The sequence below is a fragment of the Scyliorhinus torazame genome, chromosome 1, assembly GCF_047496885.1.
Source record: "Scyliorhinus torazame isolate Kashiwa2021f chromosome 1, sScyTor2.1, whole genome shotgun sequence".
NCBI classification, from domain to species: domain Eukaryota; kingdom Metazoa; phylum Chordata; class Chondrichthyes; order Carcharhiniformes; family Scyliorhinidae; genus Scyliorhinus; species Scyliorhinus torazame.
The window spans coordinates 65008898-65032563 of NC_092707.1; the positions used below are offsets into that span (position 1 = coordinate 65008898).

At 46.8% G+C, this 23666-nt stretch overlaps 1 protein-coding gene across 1 annotated transcript in view; it reads right to left on the minus strand.

Moving 5' to 3' along the window:
* aacs (acetoacetyl-CoA synthetase) overlaps positions 1 to 23666 on the minus strand; it is a 234282-nt gene that overhangs the window by 72805 nt on the left and 137811 nt on the right. Inside the window, exon 10 of the mRNA XM_072495803.1 lies at positions 21246 to 21370. Coding sequence (XP_072351904.1) covers positions 21246 to 21370 — 125 coding nt within the window. The remainder of the gene's footprint in view (positions 1 to 21245; positions 21371 to 23666) is intronic.

Sequence of the window (23666 nt, forward strand, 5' to 3'; positions counted from 1 at the left end):
TCTCACAAACTTCTACAGATGTGCCATAGAGAGCATCCTATCCGGCTGCATCGCAGCTTGGTATGGCAACTGCTTGATCCAAGATCGCAAGAAACTGCAGAGTGGGGTGAACTCAGCCCAGCGCATCACACAAGCTTGCCACCCCCACATCGATTCTGTCTACACCTCCCGCTGCCTCAGGAAGGCAGTCAGCATTATCAGAGATCCCTCCCACCCAGGCATTGCCTTCTTCCAGACCCTTCGTCAGGCAGAAGGTACAGAAGTCTGAAGACCCGCACATCCAGACACAGGAACAGCTTCTTCCCCACAGCTACAAGACTCCTCAATGACTCCCCCTTGGACTGATCTGTTCCCTGTAAGAACACTATTCACGAAGTCCTATGCTGCTCTTGCTGATGTATTTGCTTTGTTTAGCCCCTTGTTTGCTGTAACCAATCACTGTTTGTCGATGTACCATTTGTCAATGTACTCTGTTGATTATTCTTTTTGTCTATGTACATACTGTACGTTCCATCGACCGCAGAAAAATACTTTTCACTGTACTTTGGTACATGTGACAATAAATCAAATCAAAATCAAATCAAAAAAGATATGCTTCCTACGACAATGACTGCACATCAAAAGTACTTGATTGTGAAGCAGTTTGGGATGTTCCGAGGTCTCGCAAGTTCTTCAATTATGGGCAGCACGGTGGCGCAGTGGGTTAGCCCTGATGCCTCATGCGCCGAGGTCCCAGGTTCGATCCCGGCTCTGGTCACTGTCCGTGTGGAGTTTGCACGTTCTCCCCGTGTTTGCGTGGGTTTCACCCCCACAACCCAAAGATGTGCAGGCTAAGTGGTTTGGCCACGCTAAATTGCCCCTTAATTGGACAAAATCAATTGGCTACTCTAAGTTTTTTTTTATATAAAGTTCTTCAATTATATCCCGACCTCTTCCAAGCAGTGAACTTGGAATTACCCCCACCCCATTGCGGGTTTTCATGTTTGTTTCCCATCAGGGCCAGCTTCCATCTGGATTAATTAGGAATGCTGTTCAAATCAGTGCCTCAGGTGAACTCCAATTTTCATTACCCGCATTCTTATCTAAGTGGTTGGGTGCACTTCGTGCCATAATTTATAAACTTCTCCACCATAATTTGACTGACAGACACGGCATTCTACATAAAACCATTTCAAGCTCCGCATATTGCAAAAATTGAGGCCAAGTTTTCCTGGAACAAAATACATACTATGCCACTAACACATGAAATAAGAATATGTGTCAGTAGCAGCCTGCTTCCTGCCGTAAACTTTTGACACCATTTTGTCACATCAGCTAGTTCCAAGAATTCCACAAACATTTAAAATGAATGTGCAGTAGAAAACAGAAAAGATCAACACGAGTCATGCAAAATTCATCCATCTTCTGATGAGCCCCAGCTTTGCGCAACGTATACATAGTGTGGCAGATATAAAGATGTTATCTTCTCATGATTTGTGTATCTTATATGGGAGGGGGGAATAATTTTCAGATTTCTTCTGTGACGACCCATGTGCTTTGGAATGTACACATTTTGTGTAATGTCCCTTCAAGAGCAAAGTGGGTTGGAGAGTATTCTGGAAGAAGGTTCATTTTTTTTTGATTATGAAATCATTAGGTTCCAAGAAATGCTCATATAACTTGGGGCTGCCATGGGGATGAACATCTAAGAAACAAAGTTTAAACAGAAAGTTATTTGCAGCATGGTTAGGTCAGGAAGCGTTTTTCAGGTTAGCAGCTCAAAACACAGAATTCATGTAAATAAGCAAGGTTCTGTCGGAATGGAACAGCTTTCTGTTCTGCAGTCTTTGAATAGATCCTGGTGTTGAAGCAGGTCTCGAATAAAGCAGAGACTGTGTATGGTGTATGTTGAACAGTTGGAAACAGCAGAGAACAAAGACAGGAAGGGAAAGGGATTGTAGATTGGACAAGATCCACTGCTGTTGTCTCAGTTGCCAGAGCCAACTAGACCCATTTGACGGAATCAGAGAAGGGCGTCTCTGTGAGATTCTGTGCCAGGACTGTCATGTCCTGAATGAGCAAATGGTTTGTAGATGTGTGCCCCGTCAGTGGTAACTGTGTCCAGGGACTTCAGATGGAATATAGCTGCAGGTGAATGCGACTCAAGCACCATTGGATGGAAAGTGAGAGATCCTACAAAACGAAGGCCAAATTGGAAAGACTTGAGATTGCAAATGGTCCTACTGCTATGGGCCAGGGTTTAGAAAACGGCAAAGTATATTATGGAGTTCACTTGACCTATTACTGTTTATTGATTTTGGTTACAATAAGCACAAGAGCCTGCCTTTCAGGTGTATTCAACAGAGTTCTTAGGCACTTTTAATCAAAAAACAAGCTTCATTCTACGAATTTAGTTAACATTTGTATAAACACACACAGTAAGAATTTTTATCAACTACAAACACAAAGACCCTACACAGCTACAATAATCTATGTATAACCCTTAATGAATTCCCCCTTAACTGTTCCAATTTAATAACAAAATTCAAGTAAAACCAGAAACTCCTTTTCAAATTTGCACTCTTATATAACTTGGGGCTGCCATGGGGATGAACATCTAAGAAACAAAGTTTAAACAGAAAGTTAATTGCAGCATGGTTAGGTCAGGAAGCGTTTTTCAGGTTAGCAGCTCAAAACACAGAATTCATGTAAATAAGCAAGGTTCTGTCGGAATGGAACAGCTTTCTGTTCTGCAGTGATACTCTGTTCCCCTTCTCAAACAGCAGGTTTGAATTCCTTCCAGAAAGCAATTATCTCTTTTAAGTTATCAAGCAGTCTGGAAACAGTTCTTAAACTGAAGATGAGAGATTCTTCTTTCAACCTGTGCAGTTCAAACCAGTCCAAACTCAAAGTGAAAGTAAAGCTCAGTGCCACAGCCCAGCTCCACCCACACAATGACATCACTGAAGTCATGTGATAAGACAAAAATCATTCCTTAAAGGGACACTCCCATGACACTACATTTGCATGGGAAATAATATGCATTTGTTACTACGGGAGGATATATTTCATGTACTTTAAAATTAAATTTCTCTTTTTAAATTTGAAATATCGTTCACCCTGTTAATTAATGCTTGAATTATGTTGATTTTAGATGGTTTGTTACGGCAAAAGTTTTAAAATAGGACATTTTTTCCGGCAGTTTTCTTTCTGTTTGCCTCATAGGAAGTCTTTGGTTATCCATCTTAAAAGGTTTAAAAAAGCATCGAGATGGATGTTTATAAAGGCAAAGATAGATAGTTTTGTGAACAGTAAAGGAATTAAGGGTTATGGTGAGCAGGTGGGTAAGTGGAGCTGAGTCTACAAAAAGATCAGCCATGATCTTATTGAATGGCCGAACAGGCTTGAGGGGCCAGGTGGCCTACTCCTTATGTTCTTATGTTATGTTCTTATGCTTGGAAAAATAAGTCAATTCTTTCAGTACTCAAATATTCATCTGAAATTTGGAATTATATTGCACACTACTGATCAAATTTAGATAAAAACTTGAAAGTTAGAAGTAACTAAAGATTGATACAATGGAAATCAGGTAATTTACCCTGCCATCACTCCCATTCTATTCAAAAATAGGGAACAGGTTTAACTCCGTAGGTTAAACAGCTGGTGCATGATGCAGAGCGAGGCCAGCAGCGCAGGTTCAATTTCCGTACCGCTGAGGTTATTCATGAAGGCTCCACCGTCTCAATTGTGCCCCTCACCAGAGGTGTGTTGCTCCTCAAGTTAAATCACCACCATGGAAAGCAGCCTATATTGATCTGGGACTATGGTAAACCTTACCTTTTACCTTTATTCAAAAATAGCTTTTGTTACTTTATTTTAACAAAACCTTCAGAGTAATGGGCGGAAACCCAATTATTTTCCCTTTGTACTTTTTATATCGTTAGCAAAACAAAATTCTATTGGGAATTCACTGCAAAAAGGACAAATACAGATTAAAAGGAATAAGAAACCAACCTCTTCCCACTCAAACTGACAACGGTTGCACCAAAGTACCATACGCTAATCAGATTTGTAATTTTGAAACATTCAGTCCAAAAGTTCAATTGTACAGGCTAAAAACCATTCTGCTTTTTAATGACTTTTAAAAAAAAAAAAATTTTATTCAAATTTTCACAAAATCGCAACAACAAAATACAGAAAGAAAAAAGACCCCCCCCCCCCCATATACAACAATAATAAATTAACAGCCTTCATCAACACAAATGCAAAAATACACACCCACTCAGGAAAAACGAACCTGTCCTGGACCCCGCGTGGCGGCAACAGTGCGAACTCCACCACCTGCCGGTGAACAAATGCCCTTACCTGCATATATCTGAAGGTGTTCCCCAGGGGGAGCCCAAACTTCTCCTCCAGCTCACCCAGGCTCGCGAACTTCCCGTCCACAAACAGGTCCCCCAAACTTCTAATACCTACCCTGTGCCAGCTAACAAACCCTCCGTCCATCCTCCCCGGGACAAACCAGTGGTTCCCCCGAATCGGGGACCCCCCACTTCCCCCCTGTGACGTCTCCATTGCCCCCAAAATTTTGAGGGTAGCAGCCACCACTGGGCTCGTGGTACACCTCGTTGGAGGAAGCAGCAGCGGCGCAGTCACCAGCGCCTCCAGGCTCGTGCCCACACAGGACGCCATCTCCAGCCTCTTCCATGCTGCCTCATCCCCTCCATCACCCACTTACGCACCATCGCCACGTTGGCGGCCCAATAATACCCACAGAGGTTAGACAGCGCCAACCCCCTCCATCCCTGCACCGCTCCAGGAACACCCTTCTCACCCTCGGGGTCTTCTGCGCCCACAAAAACCCCATAACGCTCCTGTTAACCCGCCTGAAGAAGGCCCTAGGGATCAGGATGGGAAGGCATTGGAACAGGAACAAAAACCTCGGGAGCACCGACATTTTAACTGACTGCACCCTATCCGCCAGGGAGAGTGGCAGCACGTCCCACCTCTTAAACTCCTCCTCCATCTGCTCCACCAGTCTCGTGAAGCTAAGCTTATGTAGGGCCCCCCAGCTCCTAGCCACCTCAACCCCCAGTTACCTGAAACTCCTCTCCGCCCTTTTTAGCGGGAGCTCACCAATCCCCCTCTCCTGGTCCCCTGGGTGCACTACAAACAACTCGCTCTTCCCCATATTAAGCTTGTACCCGGAGAAATCTCCAAACTCCCTTTGGATCCTCATCACCTCCGGCATTCCCCCCACCGGGTCTGCCACATACAGCAGCAAATCATCCGCATAGAGCGACACCCGATGCTCCTCCCACCCCGCACCAGCCCCCTCCAGTTCCTCGACTCCCTCAACACCATGGCCAGGGGTTCAATCGCCAGTGCAAAGAGCAGGGCGGACAGGGGACACCCCTGCCTCATTCCCCTCCCCCCCCCCCCCGCCCCCGTGTAGCCGGAAATACTCTGACTTCCTTCTGTTCGTGGACACACTCGCCACCGGGGCCTCATACAGCAGCCTCACCCACCTGACGAACCCCTCCCCAAACCCGAACCTTTTCAACACCTCCCACAGGTACCCCCACTCCACCCTATCAAAGGCCTTCTCCGCATCCATCGCCGCCACTATCTCCACCTCCCCTTCCATCGCCGGCATCATTATAACATTCAAGAGCCTCCGTACATTAGTATTCAACTGCCTCCCTTTCACAAACCCCGTCTGATCCTCGTGTATGACCTGCGGCACACAGATCCACATGGCCAAAATCTTTGCCAGCAACTTTAAGAGTGAGATCGGCCTATATGACCCACACTGTAGGGGATCCTTGTCCCACTTCAGGACTCCAAGTAATAGTATCGATCCTTATAGGTGACCCACAGACGTGCCGGCTGCAGCATACCGAACTTCACCCCCTTTCTGTGCAGCACTGCCTTCACCCGGTTGTAACCGGCCCTCTTCTTCACCACCTCCGCACTCCAATCCTGGTAGATCCGGACCTCCGCGTTCTCCCACCTGCTGCTCCGCTCCTACTTGGCCCACCTTAACACACTCTCGATCAGCAAACCAGGAGAACCGCATCAGCACCGCTGGGCTTGGGCCTCCTTGCCAGCACTCGGTGGGCCCCCTCCAGCTCCAAGGGCCCCTGAAAGGCCCCCGCTCCCATCAGCGAATTCAGCATGGTGACCACGTAGGCCCCCACGATGAAGCCCTCATCGGCTCCAGCAGCTCTGCTTTCAGTTCCTTAAAACGCTGGAGAAGGTCCTGCTGCTCTTGCGCCCACTGCCTCCACGCTGCCTGGTCTCCACCCGCCGCCATCTTGGTCCTCCTCCCTCGCACCTTTCTTTGCTTCAATGCCACTTTTTTTTAAAATCGCCCCACTCCTGGTCTAATCCATACACTATCGGGGAATGTTGCTGTCCCCTTCCCACACCGGCAAACGTCAAACAAGCGCCGTTACAGGCCCTAAAAAGAGCCCAAAAGTCCGTTTTTAGCAGGAGCTGCCGAACGTGCGACTTAGCTCCGCATAGCCGCAACCGGAAGTCTTCTGACTTTTTTTTTTAAATGTCAATTGGTAACATCCTACATGTCTTAGCAATTCTGCAGATGATAGACAAATGGATATAATAAGATAGCATTACAGTGAAGCTTGGGGTGTTTTTATATAATTCAACAACTGAACTATCATTATTTTCCTTATTTACCAAGTAAAACCACCTTCATTAATCGAGACATGAACAGTGAGAAAATAAAAAAACAGGCTAGAGCAGTAAGATCTTGGTTATACAATTACCTACATAGTTGCTCACTTGCTTCACTTGTGTGATCTCATACAGTGGTTGAATCCACATAAAAACATGCACCACTATAATGCATCAATACATATTACAAATTTGCAACACGCAAGCTCTTACTTTCCAGAAGGCTGCAGTATTAAACTAAGTTATTCTATGGAGTATCTTTCATTGCAGCCCAAGCACATCACAATCCCTGGGGAAAATTTACATAGAATTTACAGTGCAGAAGGAGGCCATTCGGCCCATCGAGTCTGCACCGGCTCTTGGAAAGAGCAACCTACCCAAGGTCCACACCTCTACCCTATCCCCATAACCCAGCAACCCCACCCTACACTATGGGCAATTTTTGACACTAAGGGCAATTTAGCATAGCCAATCCACCTAACCTGCACATCTTTGGACTGTGGGAGGAAACCGGAGCACCCGGAGGAAACCCACGCACACACGGGGAGGATGTGCAGACTCCACGCAGACAGTGACCCAAGCCGGAATCGAACCTGGGACTCTGGAGTTGTTATGCAATTGTGCTATCCACAATGCTACCATGCTGCCCCAGTAGTAGATAAAATAGTAGAGAAAATAGTAGATAAACATTTATGTTATTACATAATTACTGATGCACCATCACAACCTTTTAGCTAAAGACTGGTTATTAACTGCATTTTAGGAAAAAACAGGTGTAATTATGGAGTGGTTTGTAATAAACTATTTTTGTTGTTTAATGGGATGTGGGTGTCACTGGCTAGGCAATATTTATTTCCCATTCCCAACTGTCCTTGCTTCTGGTGCCCTTGTCCTTCTTGATGGGAGAGGTTATGGGTTTAGAAGGTGCTGTAGTTCTGGCAATTTACTGCAGTGCACCTGGTGTATTGTGCACACTGCTGCCACTGTGCGGCAGAGGTGAAGGGAGCGAATGTTCAATGTGCTGGATGGGGAATCATTCAAGAAGACTTCTTTGCCCTGGATGGTGTTGAGCCTATTAAATGTTGTGGTGGAGTTGCCATCCAGACAAGTGGAGAGTATTCTATCACACTCTGACTTGTGCCTTGTAGATGGTGGATAGACTTTGCGGAGTCAGGTGGGGAGTTATTCACGTCACAATTCCCAGCCTGGTACAGTTCAGTTTCTGGTCAATAGTAACTGCCAGGATGTTGACAGTTGTGGAGCTGGGGATTCAGCGATGGTGATGCCACTGAATGCCATGGGGAGATGGTTGTATTCTCTCTTGTTGAAGATGATAATTGCCTGGTATGTGTGGCACAAATGACTGTCAGCTCAAGCCAAAATGTTGTCCAGATCCTGCTGCATTTGTACAAGCACTGCTTCAATATCGGAGTTGTTGAAATTGTGCTGAATATAGAAAGAATGCAGAATAGCAGCAGAATCAAGTATTGAGGTAGCTACTTTCGAAATGTTGTACACCATTTTTCAAATAAGGCAAGGTATAGACATGAATAAATAAAGCCAAGAGATCAAAATAAGTATTGAGTTAAATTCTTGGCATCGGGTTTATTAACAGCCAATCTAAATCAAGAGTTAATTAAGTCAAGGAATGCCATAAAGAATTAGATGGACTTAAACATAAACATTGAATTGAATTCATCCTATTTCTAGTTTGACAATAAATATTACACTGTCTATCTATTGTAATACTCGCAAAATGGAAAATGAAAACAAGGACCCAATTTTGAAGCCCACATATCAGGAGGTTGATAATAGGAATTAATTGCCCTATTATTTTAGCAGGTGAAACTAGTGGAGAAAGGATCTGTTTTAACCTATTTCTGTAATCATTAATGATGAGGGGTTTGGGAATGCTTAAAAAGGGTGTTAGGGCTAAGGGAGGTGAGAATGAAAACAGTATGACAAAGGGCTCCTCGCCTTACTTTCTTTAAATGCTAGTGTCCTGTTTTCCAGCCTCCATTAGCCTCGTCAGTTCTTCAAGAGTATGTATTTTCCGTTGCTTATGGCAAATAAAGTGAGCTTGTGTATATACTTAATGTCCATTTTCCTGTGGGTCCATCAGACACCTCCTCCAAACAAATGGTTTATTTCCATACATGGGTCCAAACTGAACAATTTGGAGATTTTGTTGGATCAAATTAAACTAGCATGTCAGTCAATCAGGTAATTTGTTGAGTAACCATAGTTAAAATCATTAAAGAATAAATATCAAGTGACTCCATCTGTGTTGAGGATGCGCTGACTCCACCATCTTGCTTTTCCCAATTTTTCCTGCTATTTTCTGTTACTCAAGATATCTCTAATCCAACATTTCTCTATGGCTCTCTTCCCAATCCAGATAAAATGATTAAGCCCCAAACTGGGGGACTTTTTCCTCTGTACATTATACGTGCTCCAAACTGTGTTTTGTATAGCTACAGTTCTAAACCCAGTATGAAGATCATACTATAACAATGTAGCACCCCTCCAATGGTTCAATATCACAGCACAGCAAAAATTGATTGGTTAGAAAGAAAAATACTGGCAGACGGATCGTTTTGAGGCAGATTTTAATTTTCATTCACTGCAGCAGTGATTTACGCATCCTATTCAAGTCTTTTAAACGAAATATGTTGCGGTGGCAGATTATTACAAAAAAATGCCTTTTTGATAAATATGAAAATGATTCTTCAAACTGGGCGGAATTCTCCCATTTTAGGGTGGATTCCACGGTAGAGCCAGGAACGTGGAGCATTTACCACTGTGGAGGCCGCCAGGAAACCACGCCATATCTTCCAGACCTGGCCTCATTTATTTTGCCCTGGTTTGTTTTGCGCCATATTCAGTGATGGAGCAGGCGTAATGGCATGTCGTCCCATCATATCCGGGTGTCCGTCTGTCCCCCCCCCCATATGGATGTGCAGAGGGGCTCTTGGTTATTTGTTCCTCCTCCAGAATTCCATAGTATATTTTCAGTGGCCTCCAATTTACTTAGGGCGTGATTCAGCGGACAAATGTTAAAGTCCGCTTTTGGGCACATTCAACAGGGTGTTTCTCGGTGGCTGCAGTGCCAAGAAACACCCTGCTATTCAAAGGCAGTTTGCGGTTTTATGTTTGGCCTGGGGGAGTTGCTCTCTGCCAAGGCTGCATTTAAAGAGTGCATTCCTGCAGGCGAGATGGCTGTTCGTAGATCGGGGCATGATTTTGATCGACAGCTCGATCTCACACCACCCTCCCCAACCTTGTTGAGGTCACAGCTCCCTAGTGAGGTCTTGCAGGAGTGCACGCTAAATGAGCCATTGGGTTCATTTAAATATGCCCATCTGGATCATGTCCAGTGATTTGGGGTTCTCGCGCGATTCATTTTGCTCGTGTACAGTGACACTTATTAACAGATAAAATCTCGTAAAATTAAAGGCTCCCGAATGGTAGAGGCATATTGGGTTCATACGTTTTTGGTACCTAGCTTATCTGGTTATCCGAAGGTAGTGAAGTTTTACTTGACTTCATATTAATATCGCTCAGGCAATAAATTATAATCACAACGATGCATTCCAATTTTCAGGCACTGCACTCTTCCCGTGCTGCAATGGAAATCATTTGGCTTTCTTTTTTCTTATTTGGCTGCCAATGGTGTTAACACAAGTGAAAGTGATCTAAATTTACAAAATATGAATAAACCCAAATTTATGATTAAATCAGAGGAATGAGGTACGAGACTAAAATGAAAATGATTTATTGTTAAAGCAAACTATTTACAAGTCACAATCCAGGTCCCTGTCGGGACCTCTCTCCCCAGGCTCCTTTCTGGGCCGTTTTTTATGTCTGTACTCAATTACCTCACTGATGGGACCTGCCCCTCAGCGAGGGAGCTCGTATTCCGAAGCTTACCGGGAGGTTAATCCCTCCCCATAGGTCTCTTGGGGATTATAACATCACCACCCCCCCCACCCCCAAAAGCCGAAGATTTGCCCGAGGAAGGTGGAGCAGGCGGGGCAGGGGGGGGGGGGGGGGGGGGCCTGGTCTTCTTCGCCTGCGGCTGCACTTCCAGCACTTGTGGGGCAGAGAACACCTTTTTCCTGCCGACCACCTGGGAAGGGTATCATCGCCTGTGGCTGATCCCTGGCCTGCTCAACATCAGAAACACCCAATGCCTGGGTCTCCATATGAGAGTCAGATTCATTGATGTCTCATATCTCGGTGTTGGGCCTCCCAGGGGAGACACCCCAAAGCTTGCCTTATATAGGGGTGATGGGTTTAGAAGTTGGTTCCTCCAGATGGGCGTGGTGCAATGCTGGTCTCCTGCCCTAATTGGTCTAGAGGTTTCTTCATTGTCCGTTCTCACGTCCGCACCTGGTCGGAGGCTGGCCCTACCCACTGTCCCAGGAACCCACTTGGCGCCAAAATTCCGAACGTGAGCCATATCACCTGGTCTGAGCTGCCAGATCAACGCTCGCCTGTCTAGGTGGCACCCCGCCACTCGTGATTCCGCCGCACATCCTGCCAATATTGGGGAATGCAAGGCTGAGGCAGGTCCTGAGCAGTCAGCCCATTAAAAGTTCTGCCGGCGCTACACCACTCTCAGCTTGGTGTGTGGTGTGATAGCAAAATAGAAATCTAGCCAGCCCCGTGTCCAAGGAACGCAAGGTCAGATTCTGTCGGCCACTTTTAAAAGTTTGCACCGCCTTTTTAGCCAGCCCATTTCAGGACTGGTGATACGGGCTGATGTGTCACAAGGCTTTGTCCTTCCATGAAACCCTCGAACTCTTCACTGATAAATGGGGTGTCATTATCACACCTCTGGAATGCCACGTCTGCTAAAAGACAGCCGGAGTTTCTCGATTGCCGCTCTCGATGCAGTGACATCTTGTGGACCGCCAGCCACTTGGAAGGTACATCGACTATAAGAAGGAACGTGGATCCCTAGAAAAGCCTGGCCTGGCCATTCCCACAGATGAAGTGACATGGCGAGCAGGGGTTTCTGCTGCTCTTGGCAGACGTTGCACTGTTGGGCCAGCTGTTCCATTTCTTCATCCAGGCCTAGCCACCACACATAGCTACATTTCATTTTTGAGACACCCGGGTGTCCATTGTGTAGATCCCATCGTATGGGGTCTCAGCCCTGGTGCGGACCCACAACGCGGGCCGCACCACAGAAAAATGCCGTCCTCAACACTGAGCTCCAACATCTTGGTCACCAAGGCCTACAAGTCATCGGGCAGCTTTCGGTGTTAATCTCCCACGTGGCAGGCTTTTGACAATATGGGTCTTTCTGTGTCCAATCGTGGACCTGGGCAGAGGTGACTGGCAAAGCATCCATGAAATTCAGGGTGGAGACAACTTTGTCCATTCTGGGAGGAGGCAGAAGGGGTGCATCGGCAGCGGGAGCCTGCTCAACACACGAGTGTTTGCAATCTATATTCCTAGATGATGCTCAAACGTACATTTGTCCATATACGTACTGGTGGAATGGCTTATGGTCATCACGATAGTGAAGTAACGTCCCTATTCATATTGGAGGACGTTTTTCACCGAATACTGCTGTTAAACTCTCCTGTTCAATCTGAGTGCAATTACATTCTGCCGCGGCCAGAGTCCTGGGCTCAAATGCAATTGGCCGCGCTCTACCATCGCCCATGCAGTGACACAACATGGCACTAATGCCATACGGCGAGGCATCGCACGGGACCAACAGCGGTTTGCCGGGGTCGTAATGTGTCAACAGGCCAGACAACATCAATTGTCATTTTACCCAGGTTACAACTTCCTCCCGAGGTGCTCTCCATGTCCACCCCTGGTGTTTTTTCAGTAAAGCATGCAAGGGGGGGGGGGGGAAAGAGTATGGTCACAAGGCCAGGAATAAACTTTGCCAATTTTGTGGTCACAGAGGCGTCAGGTACGAGAGTAAAACAAAAATGATTTGTTAAAGCAAACTATTTATTACAGGTCACAATCCAGGTCCCAGCTGGGACCTCTGCCCAGGCTCCTTTCTGGGCCAGCTTTTCCATCCATAGTCAATTACCCACTGATGGGCCGCCGCCCTTCAGCGGGGGAGATTGTATTCCATGGGGCCGACGGGGAGGCTAAACGGTCCCTCTCCATAGGTCTCGTGAGAGGTATAACAATCAATCAAAATAAAATCATAGTAACTAAACAATAGAACATAACTTGTGGTTGTGGCAGCATGAGTATAAAGCAGATTAAGCAAAACTTCTAAGCATTCATGGTTGTATCCCAGTGAAAAAAAAATGAACAACAATTGGCCACCAAGCTATTATCAAAATGAAGCACACTGAAATCAAGTTTCAATATCTATCAGTTCGCCCTGCCACACACCAGTCTGCCTGCAAGATGCAACAATTTCATGTTTTCCACTTGCCAAGGGTCCTGCTGAAGGATAATACTCAAGAGTCAGTGAAATGAAACTTTATTAGTATCGTCAAAGACAGTGAGGTCAAGTGTCACATGTAACCTGCTTCCCTCTATCCTGCCCCATTTCCCATCCCATCAGTACCATCACAGCCCATCTCACAAAAAATGATACAGTTCTTGCCAATGTTTGTTCTACTGCACAAGTATAAATGATGTAACAAAGTTATTTTCTTATTCACTTCATTATCCTCAAAGTGTTATTTCACAAAATGTTAAAAACAATTTCAAAATACATTGGTCGATTTATTTCTTATGTAGCATGTCATTTGAACATGCCCTGCTTTATAAGTGTCAACTTATTTTTGGTTTGAGACAGTTTAATAGTTATTTACAACTTTTACACCATTGCCATAGACCTTGAGATATAGAGTAGTTATTGTGACCATACAAGTTCCTTCATAATCCTGTCAGCTCAAACAACAGTGGCACTGTGGTTAGCACTGCTGCTTCACATGGCCAGGGATCCAGGTTCAAGTCCGGCAGTGGGTGACTGTGTGGACTTTCTCCCAGTGTCTGTTTGGGTTTCCTCCGGTTTCCTCCCACAGTCCAAAAATGTGCAGATTAGATGGATTGGCCATGCTAAAGTTGGCCCTTAGCGTCAGAACATGTGGTGAGGTGGGATTATGGGGATGGGGTGCTCTTTTAAAGGGTTTTAAAGCAGATTCGAAGGGCAGAATGGCCTCCTTCAGCACTGCAGGGATTCAAACTGTTATATGGTTACCAAGAATAGTGTAACTAATTCATTTATAGCAGAGCAGTACATTTTAAAATTTTAAGCAGTAAAACAGAATAAGTCTTAATATTCATATCAGTGACTATTTAAAATAATTTTACAAACTGAATTTGACAGTCGGGCTATGTTGCTTTTTTTTTTAATGCGTATTTGTAGTATACAATATTTATCATGAGAAGCCAGCGTTTCCAAAATATATATTCTAGCTGACATCACACTCAGTTTAATTTGAAAAGGCATGTGTAACAGTTAAAGCACCTCACCAAAATGGTATTTTCAAACCATCGTCCACAGAATAAATGGAAGCAAAAATTAGCAAAACACACTCCGGGATTTTCCGGTGCTGCCAGCAGCAGGCATCATCCTGGGCAGGATGGGAGAAATCGGAGAGCGGCCTAATTTCATCATCAATCCACGACAATGCCGACCACTGGAGGGACACTTAAATCCCTCCCGTACTGTTTGCCTCTATCAAAAGAGGGAACATGAAATGAAATGAAATGAAAAGAAAATCGCTTATTGTCACAAGTAGGCTTCAAATGAAGTTACTGTGAAAAGCCCCTAGTCGCCACATTCCGGCACCTGTTCGGGGAGACTGGTACGGGAATTGAACCGTGCTGCTGGCCTGCCTTGGTCTGCTTTAAAAACCAGTTGTGTATTAACTAGAATATTTCCATTTTTATTAAAACAGAACACAAAATTCCTGCAATTACCATTTACAGAAGGTGGGGAAATAAAATGTTTTAAAAAGCATTCACTCAAGAGAACTATGGTCCTGTAAGTGGGGGAAGAGTTAAAACCTCACCCTATGCTTCCTCTATCTAAGCAAAGGTTCGACAAATGTACCAGAGTATTTTGTAATGGTTTACACAGGTGTGTCAGGCACAAAACACGAGGAACAAATTGCCTTAAAACAACAGTTTCACGATTTGTACTTTTGCTTTCTCTGAAATACTCCTCCCGACCTCTGCCTTGGGTTCAATCATTTACACTAACATCAATTACGCAGGATTCAGGATACCCATCTCAAGAACAGCTCTGTGAATCTGCTGGTAGCTGTTGACTTCCAAGGCCAGTTGGAGCACAAGAATTTGGTTCAGAATATGAAATGCACTCATCGCATCACAGATAAAAATCATTTGAAGCCACAAGAGAGACGGTGATGTATTCAATTTTCTTGAAACTACAGAAGGGATTTGCCTGGCAACAATCCACGTATCAGCATTACAATTAACATGCAAATTAGAAATTGTCATTACATTTCTTTAGATATACTTGGATAGAGAATATCAAGGTTAGAAGTGTGAGCTGCAAAATAAGTACATTTCTCTCTAATATAGCTCAGATCAGACGTATGCATGAACCACGTTGGCCATTTACAGCTACCTTAGATGTTGGCGAGTTTTTGCCTTGGTACGAAATGGTTTGAGATAATATTTCATGGCAGTTTGCTTTGTGGTAACTTGGGGAAGGGAAGGGACTGCCAAGGCATAACCTTCCTGCTTGTTTGTGCACAGTCCTAGTTATTCAAATAGATTTAGAGGATCTGGCTTTTGGACCCCCTCAACCTGAAGATTCATTCTCAATTAAAGGCTACAATTCAAAGACTAGAAAATTCCTTCTTTGTTTAAAATATATACATCAAACACAACCAAATAAGAGCAAACAGGAATTCAAATAACAAATAAATATCGAACACTCCAACGTCCACCCTCCCAGCCTCTACCGCCCCCGCTGACCGTCTTAACTATTTTCAAAGTACTTGATGAACGGTTTCCATCCAACCCCCTCCACACTCCCTCTCAAAGCGAACTTGATCTTTTCCAACATGAGGAATTCTGCGAGGTCGCTCACCCAAATCCCCGGTGTCGGCGGCCCCAAGTCCCTCCATTCCAACAAGATACTTCTCCCGGCTACCAGGGAGACACAGGCCAGCACATCGGCCCCCCTCACCCCCGGGTCTTCCAAAACTCCGAAAACTGCCACCTCTGGACTCGGGACCACCTTCACCCTCAACACCTCAGACATAACGTCAGCAAACCCCTGCCAGACTCCTTCCAGCTTCAGACAGGCCCCAAAACATGTGGACATGGTTTGCTGGCCCATCCACCACCCTAACCTATCCTCTACCCCCTTCCTGGCCACCATCATATGTGCCCTGTGGACTATCTTGAACTGAATACGGCTAAGCCTCGCACACGAGGAGGGTGCGCTCACTCTCCTCAGAGCCTCCCTCCACAGCACAGCCTCCCTTCCCAACTCTTCCTCCCACTTGCGCTTGACTTCTCCTATTAAATACCCTCCCAGTTCATTAGCTCTTTGTAGATCTCAGAGACTCTATCTTCACCCACCCCTGTTTTCAACACCACCTTGCCCTGCAATCCCGGGGGCAGGTCGGGAAAGGACAGCACCTGTTTCCTCACCTGCAAATATCGGAACCCATTCCCGCTGGACAGCTCATATTCCTATACCAGCCCCTCTAAGCTCGGAAAGCTGCCCCCAACGAATAGATCCCCAAACCACTCAATCTCCACCCACCGCCACCTCCGGAACCCTGTGTCTAACCCACCCGGAGCAAACCTATGATACCCGCAGATCGATGCCCAAACCGAGTCCCCCTCCAGCCTCAGGTGCTGCATCCACAGTCCCCACGTCCTCAGGGCCGCCACCACCATCGGACCCGTGGAGTACCTGGCTGGCGAGAATGGCAGAGGCGCTGTTAACAGTACCCCTAAGCTGGAGTCCTTACAAGAGGCTGCTCCCATACCGACCCCTCCCCCACTACCCACTTCCTTACCACGGCTATATTTGCTGCCCAGTAATAATTCATCAAATTTGGCAGTGCCAGCCCACTCCACCTTGCCTCGCCCCCGTTCTAGCAGCACCTTATTTATTCGTGGAGCTTTACCCGCCCACACAAACCCCAAAATCAGTGCATTAACCTGCCTAAAAAAATGCCTTTGGAATAAAGAGCAGGAGGTTCTGGAACACAAATAAAAACCTCGGGAGAACCATCCATTTCACAGACTGCACAGACTGCAACGACAGTGGGAGCATGGCTCACCTCTTAAAATCCCCCTTCATTGGCTCCACCAGCTGTGCCAGATTCAACTTGTGTAACTGCTTCGACTCCCCCGGCACCTGGATGCCCAGATTCCGGAAACACGCCCCACTACCTTAAACAGCAGGTCTCCCAGCCTCCTCTCCTGCCCTCTAGCCTGGATCGGGAAGACCTCACTCTTCCCCATGTTTAATTTGTACACTGAGAACCGGCCAAATTCCTCCAATATGCCCAAGGTTCCCCCCCCCCCCCCCCCCATACCTTCCAGTGGGTTCGAAATACAGAGCAATAAATCGTCCACATACAGCGAAACCCGATGTTCCACTGACCCCCCCCCCCCCCCCCCCCGCACACCCTGCCAACCCATTGACGCTCTAAGTGGCATTGCTAATGGTTCTATCGCCAAGGCAAAAAGCAGCGGGGAGAGTGGACATCCCTGCCTCGTCCCACGACGCAACCTAAAATACTCCAAACTCACCTGGTCCGTCCGCACACTCACTGCCGTCACCTGGTACAACAGCCGGACCCAATCCACAAACCCCTGCCCAAACAAAAAGTACCCCAGCACCTCCCACAAGTAACCCACTCCACCCGGTCAAAGGCCTTCTCCGTGTCCATAGCGACCGCTACCTTCACATTTCGTCCCTCCGGAGGCATTATGATAACGTTTAACAAAACGCCTAATGTTGGCGAACAGATGCCTCCCCTTTACGAACCCCATCTGGTCTTCCCCCATCATGCCCAGCGCACAATCCGCAATCAGTCAGGCCAAGGTCTTAGCCAACAACTTGGCGTCCACATTCAGCAATGAAATTGGGCAGTAGGACCCACACCGCTCCGGGTCCTTATCCGTCTTTAAAATTAACGAAATCGAGGCCTGCACCAATGTGGGGTGGCTGGGGGGGCAGCTCCTCCTTCTCCTTTGCCTCATTTAATGCCCATACCAGCAGAGGTCCCAGGTCCCCTGAGAACCTTTTATAGAATTCCACCAGGAAGCCATCCGGGCCCGGGGCCTTCCCCGCCCCCATACCCACCACCAACTCCACCAATCTAATGGGCGCTCCCAGCCCCACCACCAAGTCTTCCTCCACCTTGGGGAACTCCAACCCATCTAAAAAAACGCCTCAAACCCTCCAATCCAGCCAGGGTTTCCGAATCATATAGCCTCTTGTAAAGTCCTCAAATACCCCATTGACCCCCACCGGTTCTAAGACCTTATTACCCCTCCTATCCTTCACCTCAATTGGTGTACCAACATCCAACTCGCCTTTTCCCCATATTCATAGACTGCCCCCCGGCCTTTCTCAGCTGTCCTACCGCCTTACCCGTAGATATCAGTCCAAACTCCATCTGCCCCAATGAGGCGCATGGTCCGAGATCACAATCTGAGAGTACTCCGAACCAACCAGCCCCGCCAACAAACTCCTATCCATCACAAAATAGTCGATCCAGGAGTACACCCTATCTACATGGGAGAAGAATGAAAATTCCTTCACCCTCGGTCTACCAAACCTCCACGGGTCCACTCCTCCCATGCGCCCCATAAACCCTTTCAATTCGCTGGCCGCCGGCGATACCCTCCCGACTTCAGACTCAACTGATCCAATTTTGGCTCAATAACCGTATTAAAATCCCCCCCCCCCCCCCCCCACCCCGCCATTATCAGTCAGTGAGAGTCCAGATCCGGGATCTTCCCCAGCACCTGCCGTTTGAATTCAACATCGCCCGGGGCATAAACGTTCACTGGGATCACCGGCTTCCCCTCCAATTTCTCACTCACCATTATGAACCTTCCCCGAGACTGCTATTATATTCCCCACCTCAAATGCTATCCGCTTATTTATTAGGGCCGCCACCCCACGAGTCTTCATATCTAATCCTGAGTCAAAGACCTGACCTACCCACCCTTTCCTTAGCCTGGTCTGATCCCCGATCTTCAGGTGTGTTTCCTGCAAGAATGCCACATCCACCTTTAATCTCCTCAAATGCGCATGCAGGATCTCTTGACCGGCCCATTTTGCTCTCTCATATTCCATGTGCTCAGCCTGGTCGGGGGATACCCCATCCTCCCTCCCATCGATCAACCATAGCCCCTCTTGGGCCAGTCCCCGTCCCGCGTCATGCAACCCTCCAGGCCCGTCCTCGGATGTCTACCGCCATCAACACCCCTCCTATCGTACCCGTCAGCAGACACCCCCCCCCCCAAATCACCTGAGTAATCACCTGCTCACCCCCTACTGCGCTCCCGTGAACTAGCCCGCCCAGCTAGCCCGGCAGCCCCGCCCATGGCACCTAACATTCTATCCCCGCTGATTCTGCACCCCCCCCCCCCCACCAAGTTCACACACTCCCCTGGTGCAAACAACAATAACAATAAGAAAGAAAGAGAAAAAAGGAGAATAACACATGGGAGGGGAAAGAAAAGAGTGTACTCACTCAACATGACGCTCCAGCATCTCATCAAATAACCCCGAGTGGAAAAAGGTTTTCTCCACCGACCGACCCCACCCAGAGAAACAGGAAAGTAACAACAAATAACAGCCAACAGATAAAGAAAACCCCAAATTCCCAGCAAGGGGTGCAGAGACAACCAAAATCCCCAAACACCGCCTCCAGAGTTCAATGTCCTCCTTCTCCTGCCAGTCTATTGTCTCTAACAAACTCCTCCAGTGCTCCAAAGTAATACTCACGACCATTGTGGGTCACCCAGAGGCGGACTGGGTACAAGATCCTGAACTTCACCTCCTTCTTAAAGAGCTCAGATTTCACTTGGTTGAAACCCGCTCTCCTCTTGACCAGTTCCGCACCCAGGTCCTGATATACCCGGAGCTCGTTACCTTCCAGGTACATCTCCTCGTCTGCCTGGCCCACTTCAAGATCCTTTCCTTATCAAGGAATTGGTGCAACCTCATCACCATCGCCCTCAACGGCTCGTTCACCTACGGCTTCCACCCTATGCGCCCGATCCACCTCCAGGGGCCGGTCAAAGGCCCCCTCCCCCAGCAGCTTCTCCAGAATTTTGTCTACATAAAAGCCAGCGCCCACTCCCTCAATGCCCTATGGCAACCCCACAATTCTCAAACTCTGTCTCCGGGAGCGGCTCGCCAGATCCTCCACTTTCTCCTCGAGCCGCTTCTGGGTATCCTGCAACATCCCGATTTCGGCCATCAGCGAAGTTAAGCTGCTCCCCATGCTCCCCCACCTTCTGCATCACCTGACTTTGGGTCTCCAACCTCAGCTCCACACGGTCATCCCCGCTTTCAGCAGAGGTCTACTGTCTTCGCCAGGTCCTCCAGAGCTTCTCTTCTCTGCTGGCTGAACTTCTCATTCAGGAAGTCCACCCACTGCTCCATCGACCATCGAGATGGTGGGGCCGACCCCTTGCTCTCCGCCATCTTTCCCTGTGCCACAGGAAAGGTTTTTTGCTCTGCCAGCTCCTTTCTTCCAAAACCACTTCTGGACCAGGAATCCATTCACCGGTGGAGTATAGTCTTCCTCCACCACTCCTTCGCCACTTTCCTTTACAACATCCATCCGTTAATTGAGGAAAAGGACCAACAAAACCTCATTGCAAGATTATCACAGTGCGACTGTGTGTGCTGTTAGGAAAACAAAACTTTTCTTGGAGCTCACTTTTGACGCAATGTTGCCTATTGTAAATGTGAAATGAGAACTCTAGATGCCACCAAATATAAAACATGCTTACAGAATGCATCTATTTCAATTAGATTCACATTTAGAAACATAAAATCATAGAATTTATAGCGTAGAAGGAGACCATTCGGCCCATCGAGTCCACACCGGCCCTTGGAAAGAGCACCCTACCCAAGCCAGACCTCCACCCTACCTCGTAACCCCACCTAACCTTTTGGACATGAAGGGGCAATTTAGCAAGGCCAATCCACCTAACCTGTACATCTTTGGATTGTGGGAGGAAACCGGAGCACCCGGAGGGAACCCACGCAGACACGATGAGGAAGTGCAAACCCCACACAGGCAGTCACCCGAGGCTGGAATTGAACCTGGGTCCCTGGAGCCGTGAGACAGCAGTGCTAACCACTATACCGCCCAATTTAATTCCGCATAGAACTCATGGTGCTGCACCCAAAGCCCATCAGAAAGTACCTCCATCATTTCCAAGAACACATTGATGGAAATTGGCTGGCTTTGGGTATTTTCTGTGTCAGGTAAAGGATTTTATAAACCATTTTAACCTCCACATTTTACTTGAACACTACTCTGATCTATTTTATCCCATCTCTTTATATCGTTGCAAGCTGTCACAGCGAAACAAAATCTTACCCAAGCTTGTCGACCAAGTCCCACAGCACGTTTGGAGAGGGAACAAGAGGAGATCCATCATATAGAACAACAGAGGCTCCTGTAGCTAGCGCTGATACGAGCCAGTTCCACATCATCCAGCCAATCTGGAAAATAGAAAATAGATTTTCACTCAAACATTAGGTGGCATTACTAGAAGGTGCAATTGAAAACTGAAAATTCCAAAATTTGATCCCACTGGTTTCTCGGGTGGATGAAATATCAGGCAGAATTGCAGAGGATCGCGTGTCATAAGCACCAACCAGCTTGCATTTTGAAAGATTTTGATAATTCTGCTCATTTTTAGAATGCAATATTGATGGATCTTATTCCATAACCACAGTTGAAATTAAATGGTTCAGTTTGACTTTTGGTTAGACGGTTCACAATAGTTGGGCAACAGGAAAGTAGCTCCTTGTGAAGAAACATTGCTTTTTTACCTAGCTCCTTTGAGCCTGGGGCTGAAGCAGCTGTATGCTGTCTTAATGGCTGTTATATTACTTTGCGCAATATATATATTACTCTTATAAACCAGCCAAGTTGTTGAAATGAGCAGTAGTCTTCTTGTAAAGATAAACTAATTTATTGAGTAATATAAATATTGTGAGTTCTTTTTACTTAATACTCAACTAGTAAAACAAAGAAACAATGGTAGAAATAACTAATTAAATTATATAATACAATACTTTGATAACTATTAACTTCTCTGTCTAGCTTTCCTTCGTCTGTTCTCTCTGTACTCCTGGTACACACTCCTTCAGAAAGAGCAGGAAAGCTATTTGTATAGGACCTGATATTGAGACATCTAGTGTTTAATTGCTTGTACTAGCATTATATATATATTGATCATGTATATTGATATACAGAGGTCACTACAATAGTCACACAACACAATCAGGTTTTTTTTAGTTGAAGGAATGGCTAAAACATTGTGAACTTCAGATGATAGCTTATGTTTAAACAGATTATTTATTGCTCGAATTGGTCCATGCCAGAGGGGAAGCTTTATTCTCTGATATGATAGGACATGGTCTTAACTGTTGTTTTTAATAGCTTTAGTGTGGGACTTGGATCAAAATTTGTGGACAAGACAATGTGACTTTATTTATGGCGTCCGTGTGTCTGGAAAGAAAAATTCATTTATTTGGGATGGAACGTAAACTTTCGGAGTCTGAAGCAGTAAGAAATCAGAAACTGTGTCTCGGTTTACGACCCATTAAGCAGGGGTTGCAAATGTGGGGTGACACAAGATGACTTCCGTCTTATAGCTGATAGGAGGGGTGGATTTGGGCCATCTCCAAAAAGGGAAGTGCTGAATAATGAGAGTCTGGGGGATAAATGTTGAGAAATCGGAATCCTTCTTGGCACAGTGATACCATGGCTTCTGGGATATGACTGTTCTGCACACAGTTCAACATCACTTCAAAGACAATGGAGAAGAGACACTGCGCTGACAACAGCAAGATCCTGGGATCTTGAGGAATGAGAAACATCTTTGTTATCTTCACTGTGTGATGAATGGTGACTGTACCCTTACCACCATGTAGGTGATACCCCTTTAAGACTGGGTTTGGAACCCTGGGGGACTCGCCTCCGGCTCCGCCCACCAGGGAGTCGTATACAAGTTGACGCCCTGTAGGTGGCACTCAGTAAGCACACGTCTCTGTAGCTGGCTAGTTCTCTGCTTATTAAAGCCTTCATTTACCATTCCACACTCGTGTCGTTATTGAGAGTATTCCAATTTAATAAGCAGACTACGTTAGGATGGACGCTGGTCTCAAGCCAGAAAAGCTCAACCTGGAAGCACGGACACCGGAGGCCAAAGAAATTTTTAAGTACTGGCTCTGCTGCTTCGAGGCCTACCTGGAATCCTCGGAAGCTCCCATCCTAGGGCCTCGCAAGCTACATCTACTCCACGCCCGGGTGAGCCATCGAATCTCCGCCATGATCGAGAAGGCGACCACTTACGACAAGGCGATCGAGATCCTGCGAAAGCGTTTCATCAAACCCATAAATGAGGTACATGCACGGCACCTGCTCTCTACCTGCCGGCAGCGCTCAGGGGAAACGCTGGACGAGTACGTGGAAAAGCTCACCGCGCTCGCCAGGAACTGCAACCATCAGGATGTGACGGGGGAAGTCCACATGAACCTGCACATCCGAGACGCCTTCGTGTCCGGCATCCGTTCGACCTTTTTCAGGCAGCAACTCCTCGAAAATGGAGCTAAAGACCTTCAGGACACGGTAGCGCTCGCCATCTCACTGGAAGTGGCCTGCCATAACCTAGGCACGTACCCCACGGACCCTGCGAGCCCCCCTCGGACTTCCCCAGACTCGGCCACGCTACGGGCCTGCATCGCACGGCGACCCGCCCAGACTGGGGGCACACCGTGCTATTTCTGT